General features: G+C 42.2%; 1 protein-coding gene across 1 annotated transcript in view; it reads right to left on the bottom strand.

Moving 5' to 3' along the window:
• LOC121340719 (E3 ubiquitin-protein ligase RNF31-like) overlaps nucleotides 1-10758 on the bottom strand; it is a gene marked incomplete at its 3' end in the record, with an annotated part of 13395 nt that extends 2637 nt beyond the window's left edge. The window contains exons 1-6 of the mRNA XM_041413653.1: nucleotides 10669-10758; nucleotides 10259-10310; nucleotides 7170-7282; nucleotides 5126-5662; nucleotides 3835-4119; nucleotides 1578-1760 (exon numbers count right to left, since the gene is read on the bottom strand). Of these exons, the coding sequence (XP_041269587.1) occupies nucleotides 1578-1760; nucleotides 3835-4119; nucleotides 5126-5584 (927 nt within the window). The remainder of the gene's footprint in view (nucleotides 1-1577; nucleotides 1761-3834; nucleotides 4120-5125; nucleotides 5663-7169; nucleotides 7283-10258; nucleotides 10311-10668) is intronic.
• Between the last annotated feature and the right edge of the window lie 525 nt (nucleotides 10759-11283).

Below are 11283 nucleotides of genomic sequence, written 5' to 3'. Positions count from 1 at the left end.
CCAGTACAAACCAGTACAAACCAGTACAAACCAGTATAAGCCAGTTACCCCCAAAGCCCCTCCCAGTCCCTCCCAGTAACCCCAAACCCCCTCCCAGTACAAACCAGTACAAACCAGTACAAACCAGTATAAGCCAGTTACCCCCAAAGCCCCTCCCAGTCCCTCCCAGTAACCCCAAACCCCCTCCCAGTACAAACCAGTACAAACCAGTACAAACCAGTATAAGCCAGTTACCCCCAAAGCCCCTCCCAGTCCCTCCCAGTAACCCCAAACCCCCTCCCAGTACAAACCAGTACAAACCAGTACAAACCAGTATAAGCCAGTTACCCCCAAAGCCCCTCCCAGTCCCTCCCAGTAACCCCAAACCCCCTCCCAGTACAAACCAGTACAAACCAGTACAAACCAGTATAAGCCAGTTACCCCCAAAGCCCCTCCCAGTCCCTCCCAGTAACCCCAAACCCCCTCCCAGTACAAACCAGTACAAACCAGTACAAACCAGTATAAGCCAGTTACCCCCAAAGCCCCTCCCAGTCCCTCCCAGTAACCCCAAACCCCCTCCCAGTACAAACCAGTACAAACCAGTACAAACCAGTATAAGCCAGTTACCCCCAAAGCCCCTCCCAGTCCCTCCCAGTAACCCCAAACCCCCTCCCAGTACAAACCAGTACAAACCAGTACAAACCAGTATAAGCCAGTTACCCCCAAAGCCCCTCCCAGTCCCTCCCAGTAACCCCAAACCCCCTCCCAGTACAAACCAGTACAAACCAGTACAAACCAGTATAAGCCAGTTACCCCCAAAGCCCCTCCCAGTCCCTCCCAGTAACCCCAAACCCCCTCCCAGTACAAACCAGTACAAACCAGTACAAACCAGTATAAGCCAGTTACCCCCAAAGCCCCTCCCAGTCCCTCCCAGTAACCCCAAACCCCCTCCCAGTACAAACCAGTACAAACCAGTACAAACCAGTATAAGCCAGTTACCCCCAAAGCCCCTCCCAGTCCCTCCCAGTAACCCCAAACCCCCTCCCAGTACAAACCAGTACAAACCAGTACAAACCAGTATAAGCCAGTTACCCCCAAAGCCCCTCCCAGTCCCTCCCAGTAACCCCAAACCCCCTCCCAGTACAAACCAGTACAAACCAGTACAAACCAGTATAAGCCAGTTACCCCCAAAGCCCCTCCCAGTCCCTCCCAGTAACCCCAAGCCCCCTCCCAGTACAAACCAGTATAAACCAGTAACCCTAAATTCCCTGCACAACCCCTCCCAGTTCATCCCAGTATAAACCAGTAAAGCCAAAATCCCTCCCAGTTCATCCCAGTATAAACCAGTAAAGCCAAAATCCCTCCCAGTTCATCCCAGTATAAACCAGTAACCCCGAATCCCCTCCCAGTCCATTCCAGTAACCCCGAACCCCCTCCCAGTACAAACCAGTACAAACCAGTACAAACCAGTTACCCCCAAACCCCCTCCCAGTCCATCCCAGTAACCCCAAGCCCCCTCCCAGTACAAACCAGTACAAACCAGTATAAACCAGTAACCCCAAACCCCCTCCCAGTCCCTCCCAGTATAACCCAGTCACCTGCTGGTCGGGCTGATTGAAGTCCAGCCCCGGCTCCGCCCCCTGCTGCTGACGTAAGAGGAAGGGGCGGAGCCTGAGCCGCTGCAGCTCGCACAGCGCCCCCCAGTGGCTGCCCCGCTGCCGCTGCAGGGCCGCCGCCGCGGGGGCGGGGTCGGGGAAACCGAGGCTGGCCAGGAGGCGGAGCTGCGCCAGTGGAAACCAGTTTGGACCAGTTTGGACCAGTATGGACCAGTACAAACCAGTATGGACCAGTTTGCACCAGTATAATCCAGTATAAACCAGTAAAAATCAGTAAAATGCACCAAATTCCCCGTTTTTGGTCAAAATCTGCCTAATTTGCATATTTTTGGACCAGTATAAACCAGTTTGAACCAGTTTGGACCAGTACAAACCAGTATGGACCGGTTTACACCAGTATAAACCAGTAAAAACCAGTAAAGTGCACCAAATTCCCCATTTTTGGTCAAAATCTGCCTAATTTGCATACTTTTGGACCAGTATAAACCAGTTTGAACCAGTTTGGACCAGTACAAACCAGTATGGACCAGTTTGCACCAGTATAAACCAGTACAAACCAGTAAAAACCAGTAAAATGCACCAAATTCCCCATTTTTGGGCAAAATCTGCCTAATTTGCATATTTTGGACCAGTAGAAACCAGTTTGAACCAGTTTGGGCCAGTATGGACCAGTACAAACCAGTATGGACCAGTTTGCACCAGTATAATCCAGTATAAACCAGTAAAAATCAGTAAAATGCACCAAATTCCCCATTTTTGGTCAAAATCTGCCTAATTTTTTTTCCAAATTTCCCCCCAAAAATCCCCAATTTTTTAACCCCAAAATCCCCAAATTTCCCCCCAAAAAAACCCAATTTTTTTAACCCCAAAATCCCCGAATTTTCCCCATTTTTACCCCAAAATTTCCCAATTTTTTACCCCAAAATTGAGATTTCCCCTCCCCCTCCCAGTCCCTCCCAGTCCCTCCCAGTCCCTCCCAGTCCAAACCAGTTTAAACCAGTATAAACCAGTTCAAACCAGTTCAAACCAGTTCAAACCAGTCCAAACCAGTCCAAACCAGTTCAAACCAGTTCAAACCAGTTCAAACCAGTATAAACCAGTTCAAACCAGTTCAAACCAGTCCAAACCAGTTCAAACCAGTTCAAACCAGTATAAACCAGTCCAAACCAGTCCAAACCAGTTCAGTCTCACGCCCCCTGCTGGACGCTCAGCCTCAGGAGGGAGCTCAGCACCCACTGCACCTGCACGGACCAGTACAAACCAGTATAAACCAGTACAAACCAGTTTGGCCCGGTCCAAACCAGTCCAAACCAGTCCAAACCAGTATGAAAAAATCCGGGTTGATTTCGGCCATTTTGGACCATTTTTTGCCCATTTTTGGTCGTTTTTGACCCATTTTGGTGCCTTTCTCATGCATGAAATCCCAGTTTGGACAAAATCTGCCTAATTTGCATAGGTTTGGACCAGTATAAACCAGTATAAACCAGTATAAACCAGTATAAACCAGTAAAATGCACCAAATTCCCCATTTTTGGTCAAAATCTCCCTAATTTGCATATTTTGGACCAGTAGAAACCAGTTTGGACCAGTTTGGACCAGTATGGACCAGTACAAACTGCTATGGACCAGTTTGGACCAGTACAAACCAGTAAAAACCAGTAAAATGCACCAAATTCTGAATTTTTGGTCAAAATCTGCCTAATTTGCATATTTTTGGACCAGTATAAACCTGTTTGAACCAGTTTGGACCAGTACAAACCAGTAAAAACCAGTAAAATGCACCAAATTCCCCATTTTTGAATGAAATCTTCCTAATTTGCATATTTTTGGACCAGTATAAACCAGTTTGGACCAGTTTGGACCAGTTTGGACCAATGCAAACAAGTATTAAACAGTATCAACCAGTATGGACCAGTGCAAACCAGTATAAACCAGTATGGACCGGTTTGAACCAGTACAAACCAGTACAAACCAGTAAAAATCCCCAAAATCATCAAATTCCGCCATTTTGGACTCAAATTTTAAGCCCCTCCCCCAACTCCCGCCATTTTTTGACCCAATTTTCACAATTTAAGCCAAAATTTTAAGCCCCGCCCACAAAATCCGCCATTTTGCGCCCAAATTCTGCCATTTTGGACCCAAATTCCGCCATTTTGGACCGAAATTCCACCATTTTTAACCCAAATTTTAAGCCCCGCCCACAATCCCCACCCAGCCTCCAAGCCCCGCCCCTTCTCACCTGCTGCTTCCTCCGACCAATCAGAGCGCGGCGCGCTCGGTCCAGCTGCCCCTCCCCCTCCAGCCACGCCCAGGCTGCTTCGTCCAATGAGAAGGGCCCCAGGGAGGCCCCGCCCTCCTTTTCGTCAGGCTCCGCCCCCAGGAGGGCCTTGAGGACCCCCCCGAGGCGGCTCCGGAAGTGCCGGATTTGGGATTCGGGGCTGGGGGCGGGGCCGGAAGGTTCCGGAAAGTGGGAAAAGGGGGCGGGGCCGAGGGATTCCGGGGGGAGGCCTTGGGATTCGGCGGCCTGGGGGGAGGGGAGAGAAAATTCCGGAAAAAATCCCAAAATTGGGCAAAATTTTGTCTAAAAATCCCAAATTCGTTGAAATTTTTGACATAATTGTCCAAATTTATAAAAATTTCCATAAAAACGCCCGAATTTCCCAAAATTTAAGAAAAATCCCCAAATTTATGAGACTTAAAAAACCTGTAAATTTAGGAAATTTTCCATAAAAATCCCCTAAAATCCCTCCCAAAAAATTCCCCAAAATTTTCCCAAAAATTTTCTCAAATCCCTCCCAAAAATTCCCCAAAATCCCCAAAATTTTCCCAAAAATTTCCTCAAATCTTTCCCAAAAAATGCCACAAAATCCCCCAAAATTTTCCTCAAATTCCTCCCAAAAAATTCCCCACAATCCCCCAAAATTTTCCAAAAAATTTTCTCAAATCCCTCCCAAAAAATTCCTCAAAATCCCCCAATCCTCAAATCTCTCCCAAAAAATTCCCCCAAATCCACCAAAATTTTCCTCAAATCCCTCCCAAAAAATTCCCCAATATCCCCCAAATTTTCCCAAAAATTTCGTCAAATCCCTCCCAAAAAACCCCCCAAAATTTTCCCCAAAATTTTCCCGAAAATTTCCTCAAATCCCTCCCAAAAGATTCCCCAAAATCCCCCAAAATTTTCCCCAAAATCTCCTCAAATCTCTCCCAAAAAATTCCACAAAATCCCCCAAAATTCCCCCAAAAATTTTCCCCAAAATCTCCTCAAATCTCTCCCAAAAACTCCTAAAAAATTTCCCAAATTCTCCCCAAAAATCTCCTCAGATCCCACCCAAAATTCCACAAAAATTCCCGAAAAATTCCAAATTATCTCCAAATTTTCCCCAAAATTCCCTCAAATCCCCTCCAATTTTTGCAAATTCCATCAAAATTCCACAAATTTTCCAAATTTACCCAAATTTTCCCCCCAAAATTGTTCAAAATTCCCAAAATTTTCCCGAAATTTTCCCAAAATCCCCCAAAATTCTCCTCACCCTCACGAGCTCCACCAGGCGGCGCCCGTCCTCCAGCAGCTTCCTCTGCCGCAAAGCATCACGGGAAGGGGTGGGGTCACCCCCGGAAGTGACCTCAGCACATCCGGAAGTGGAATTGCCCACCCCAGCAGTGGGATTTTCACCACCGGAAGTGTCATGGCCGACACCGGAAGTAGAATTCCCGGCGCCGGAAGTGGCATTTCCCACACCGGAAGTGCATTTTGCAATGCTGGGTGTGGCTTTGTCAGCGCCGGAAGTGACATCAGCAGACCCGGAAGTGACCGCTGCAGACCCGGAAGTTGGTTTGTCCACGCCAGCAGTTGTTGTTCCACCGGAAGAGGCGGGGCCTGAACCGGAAGTGGCCTCCCCAAACCCGGAAGTAGCAGAAACAACACTGTGGGCGGGTGGGGCGACCCCGGAAGTGACGTCATCAAAGGGGGCGTGGTCAGAGCCGCACATTTCACACTTGGGGGCGTGGCCTCGGTTCAGGAAGGTGCAGCGGGGGCAGGGCCACAGCTGGGCGGGGGCGGGGCTTGGCTGGGACACAAAAATTCACAAATTTGACCCAAAATCCCAATTTTTTCACCCAAAATTTTCCCTTTTTGCCACCCAAATTCATTTTTTAAATCACAAAATCCGATTTTTTGCCTAAAATTTTAATTTTAACAATGAAAATTCCCAATTTTTCCCCAAAATTCCTTTTTTTGCCCCAAATTTCCCTTTTGTCCCCCAAAAACTTCCATTTTCTCTGAACAAATTTCAACTTTTTTAACCAAAATCCCTTTTCTTCACCTCAAAAATTTCCTCCAAAAATCTGATTTTTACCTCATAATTCTTTTACATTCTCACACCAAATTCAATTTTTCAGTAACAAATCCATTTTTTTTCTCCAAATTTGCTCCAAATTTCCCTTTTGTCCCCCAAAAACTTCCATTTTCTCTGAACAAATTTCAACTTTTTTAACCAAAATCCCTTTTCTTCACCTCAAAAATTTCCTCCAAAAATCTGATTTTTACCTCATAATTCTTTTACATTCTCACACCAAATTCAATTTTTCAGTAACAAATCCATTTTTTTTCTCCAAATTTCCCATTTTTCCCCCTAAAAATTCCACATTTTCTTTCCAAAATTCCATTTTTTTCTGCCAAAAATCCCCTTTAATCCCCCCAAAAAATCCTGATGCTTTACTCCAAATAAATCCCAATTTTTCTCCAAGAAATTCGCAATTTTTACCCCAAAATTTTCCTATTTTTGTCCAAAATATTCCAATTTTTTTCTCTAAATTCTTTGTTTCTCTTCCAACGTTCCAATTTTTTTTAAAAAATTTCACCTAAAATTTCCTTTTCCAAAAAAAAATTTCCTATTTTTCCTTAAAAAACTCTAATCCTTGCTTAAAATTTCCAATTTTTTTCCTCTCATAATCTCATTTTTTTGAGTTAAAAAAAACAAATTTTTTTTCCATAAAATTCCAAATTTTTTCCCCAAAAAAATCCAATTTTTCTTCCTCTATAAACCTCTTTTTTTTCCTCTCAGGCTCATTCATTTTTCCCTCCAAATTACAATTTTCAAATCGGATTTTTCTCCCAAAATTCCCATTTTCTTCCCCAAATTTCAATTTTTTCCCTAAAAATCAACATTTTCCCTTTTAAAACCTTAATTTTCCCCCCAAAATTTTGAATTTTCCCTTAAAAAAAAATCCCACTTTTTACCAAAAATTCATCATTTTTTTAACAAAAAAATCCTAATTTTTCCCCAAAATTTTGAATTTTCCTTTAAAAAATTCCCACTTTTTACCCAAAATTCATCCTTTTTTTTACAAAAAAAAATCCTAATTTTCCCAAAATCCTAATTTTTCCCCCGAAATTTTGAATTTTCCTTTAAAAAATCCCATTTTTTACCCAAAATTTTGAATTTTCCTTTAAAAAATTCCCACTTTTTACCCAAAATTCATCATTTTTTTACAAAAAAAATCCAAATTTCCCCAAAATCCTAATTTTTCCCCAAAAATTTTAATTTTTTGTCCAAAAATCCCCGAATTTCTCACCTGGGGCCTCCGGGCCAGCCGGGGGCGCTCGCACACCTGGCACAGGACGCTGGGGGAGGGGTTCTGGAAGGTGCAGCTGCGACACGCCCAGCCCCGCCCCTCCCCCACCTCGCCTGAAAAAAACACCAAAAATTCACCTTTTTTTACCTGATAAAACTCCCTTTTTTACCCAAAAAATCCCCATTTTTTCCTCAAAAAACTCCCTTTTTTTCTAGCCAAAAAATTCCCTTTTTTTTCCCAAAAAATTCATTTTATTTTCCTCAAAAATCTCCCTTTTTTACCCAAAAAAATCACCTTTTTTCCTCAAAAAACTCCCTTTTTTTCTAGCCAAAAAATTCCCTTTTTTTTCCCAAAAAATTCATTTTATTTTCCTCAAAAATCTCCCTTTTTTACCCAAAAAAATCACCTTTTTTCCTCAAAAAACTCCCTTTTTTTCTAGCCAAAAAATTCCCTTTTTTTTCCCCAAAAAATTCATTTTGTTTTCCTCAAAAATCTCCCTTTTTTTTACCCAAAAAATTCCCCTTTTATCCTCAAAAAACTCCTTTTTCTACCCAAAAAATTCCCCTTTTTTCCCAAAAAATTAATTTTCTTTTCCTCAAAAATCTCCCTTTTTTACCCAAAAAATTCCCTTTTTTATCCTCATAAAACTCCCTTTTTTACCCAAAAAATTCCCCTTTTATCCTTAAAAAACTCCCTTTTTTCAACCCCAAAAATTCCTTTTTTCTCCAAAAAAATTCATTTTCTTTTCCTCAAAAAATCTCCCTTTTTTTACCCAAAAAATCCCCATTTTCTCCTCAAAAAATTCCCTTTTTTCTACCCAAAAAATTCCCCTTTTTTCCCAAAAAATTAATTTTCTTTTCCTCAAAAATCTCCCTTTTTTACCCTGATAAAACTCCCTTTTTTACCCAAAAAATCCCCATTTTTTCCTCAAAAAACTCCCTTTTTTACCCAAAAAATCCCCATTTTTTCCTCAAAAAACTCCCTTTTTTCTAGCCAAAAAATTCCCTTTTTTTTCCCAAAAAATTCATTTTATTTTCCTCAAAAATCTCCCTTTTTTACCCAAAAAATTCCCTTTTTTATCCTGATAAAACTCCCCTTTTTACCCAAAAAATCCCCATTTTCTCCTCAAAAAACTCCCTTTTTTCTAGCCAAAAAACTCCCTTTTTTTCCCCAAAAAATTCATTTTGTTTTCCTCAAAAATCTCCCTTTTTTTACCCAAAAAATTCCCCTTTTATCCTCAAAAAACTCCCTTTTTTCTACCCCAAAAATTCCTTTTTTCCCCAAAAATTAATTTTCTTTTCCTCAAAAATCTTTTTTTTACCCAAAAAATTCTCCTTTTTTTCCCAAAAAATTATTTTTTTTCCTCAAAAATCTCCCTTTTTTTACCCCAAAATTTCCCTTTTTCTCAAAAAACTCCCTTTTTTCCACCCAAAAAATTCCTTCTTTTTCCCAAAAAATTCCGGTTTTTCCCCCCAAAAAATCCAATTTTTTTCCACCAAATTTTGCATTTTTTCCCCAAAAAATTTCCCAAATTTTTTCTTCCTAAACATTCCAATTTTTCCCCCAAAAATTTCCATTTCTTCAAAAAAAAATTCATTTTTTTCCTAAAATTCCCACTTCCCCCCCCAAAATTTCCCATTTCTTGCTCCGCAAAAATTTCCATTTTTTCCCCAAAAATTCGAAATTTTCTCCCTCAAATTTTGCATTTTTCTCCCCAAAAATTTCCCAATTCTTCTCCCCAAATTCCCATTTGTTCCTTTCCCAAAAATTCAAATATTTTCCCCAAAAATTTCCATTTCTTCCCAAAAAAAATTCCCTTTTCCCCCAAAAATTCCCACTTTTTCCCCCCAAAAATTTCCTAATTCTCCTCCCCAAATTCCCATTTTCCCCTGTTCCAAAAATAACAATTTTTGCACCAAAAATTCAAATTTTCCCCTAAAATTCCCATTTTTCACCCCAAATTTGGCATTTCCCCCCAAAATTCCCACTTTCCCACCAAAAATTCCCCATTTTTTCACAAAAAAGTCAATTTTTTTCCCCAAAAATTCTAATTTTCACCCTAAATTCCAACTTTTCCACGAAAAATTCCCATTTTACCCAAAAATTTCTTTTTTATCCCAAACATTCCCACAATTTTCCCCTAAAATTCCAATTTTTGTCCCCCAAAAATTCTATTTTTTCAATCAAAATTTGCATTTTTTTAATTAAAAACTTCCAAATTTTTTCCCCAAATCACGATTTTTTTCACCAAAAATTCAAATTTTGCCCCAAATTCCCTTTTTCTCCAAAAAATTCCATTTTCCCACTCAAATTTTGCATTTCTCCCCCAAATTCCCCCCAAAAGTTCTTTAAGTATTCACCCCAAAATCCCCTCAAAATTCCCTAAAAAATTTCACAAAATCCCCAAAAAATTCACTCGAATTTTCCCAAAATCCACCCAAAAATCCCCAAAAATTCTTTCAAATCCCCCCCCAAAGTCCCCTCAAAATTTTCCCAAAAATTAACCCCAAAATTCCTAAAAATACACAAAATTCCCCCAAAAATTCCCCAAAATCCCTCCAAAAAATCCCCCAAAAATTCCCCAAATATTTTCCCTAAAATCCCCCCAAATTCCCTTAAAATTCCCAAAAAATTCCCCCAAAAATTCTTCAAAATCCTCCCAAAAATCCCCCCCAATCCCCCCAAACAAAAATACACAAAACTCCCCCAAAAATTCCCCAAAATCCCTCCAAAAAATCCCCCAAAAATTCCCCAAATATTTTCCCTAAAATCCCCCCAAATTCCCTTAAAATTCCCAAAAAATTCCCCCAAAAATTCTTCAAAATCCTCCCAAAAATCCCCCCCAATCCCCCCAAAATTCCCCAAATAATTTTCCTAAAATCCCCCCAAATTCCCCAAAAATTCCCCAAAAATCTTATCCAAAATTGTCCAAAATTCCCCAATTTTCCCCCAAAAATCCCAAAAAACTCCCAAAATTCCCCCCAAAAATCTCCCAAAATTCCGCCAAATCCATCCCCAAAAATCCCCAAATTCCCCCAAAAAAATCCCCCCAACTCCACTGCTCCCCCGCGCGTTAGAGCGCCCCCTACCGGCCGGGAGGACTTCGCCCACCGCAGGCAGCGCGTCCGACGCCAGCGGCCACTGGGGGGCGCCAAGCAAAACCAGTTTGGACCAGTTTGGGATCTCCCCGTGCCCTCCCAGTATAAGCCAGTGCCCTCCCAGTGCCCTCCCAGTCTAAACCAGTTTAAACCAGTTAAAACCAGTATAAACCAGTAATCCCCAGTGCCCTCCCAGTTTCCTCCCAGTTCCTTCCCAGTACAAACCAGTTTAAACCAGTATAAACCAGTTCAGAGCAGTTTGGAACCTCCCAGTTCCCTCCCAGTCTAAACCAGTTCGAACCAGCAAAAACCAGTTCAAACCGGTCTGACTTTGTCTCCTCCCAGTATAAACCAGTAGAAACCAGTAGAAACCAGTATAAACCAGTATAAAGCAGTCTCACCTCATCCTCTCCCAGTAAGATCTGGGTGAAGAACTGGGGGTTCGGGTGCTGGTTCTGGTGGGGGAGGGGAAAAACCAGTATGGACGTATGGACCAGTATGGACCAGTATGGACCAGTACGGACCAGTACGGACCAATATGGACCAGTACGAACCAGTATGGACCAGTATAAACCAGTATAGACCAGTATAGACCAGTATGGACCAGTATGGACCGGTATGGACCAATATGGACCAGTACGAACCAGTATGGACCAGTATAAACCAGTATGGACCAGTATGGACCGGTATGGACCAGTATGGACCAGTATGAACCAGTATACACCAGTACAGACCAGTATAAAGCAGTATAAAAATCCCCTTTCCCCCCCATTTTTAACCCTTTCATCCCCTCGCAGTGCCCTCAAATCCCCCCCAGTTTGTCCCAGTTCCCTCCCAGTACAAACCAGTAACCCCCAGTCCCAAACCAGTACAAACCAGTAACCCCAAATCCCCATTTCTCCCCATTTTTAACCCTTTCACCACCCCAAAATCCCCCCTATATCCCCCCAAAATCCCCTCCCGGCGCCCCCCGAACCCCTCCCAGTCCAAACCAGTCCAAACCAGTCCAAACCAGT

Source organism: Onychostruthus taczanowskii, unplaced genomic scaffold, assembly GCF_017590055.1.
Source record: "Onychostruthus taczanowskii isolate IOZ18803 unplaced genomic scaffold, ASM1759005v1 scaffold421, whole genome shotgun sequence".
Taxonomy (NCBI): Eukaryota; Metazoa; Chordata; class Aves; order Passeriformes; family Passeridae; genus Onychostruthus; species Onychostruthus taczanowskii.
The sequence above is the reverse complement of the archived record's forward strand: the minus strand, read 5'-3'. Positions and strand labels throughout refer to the sequence as shown.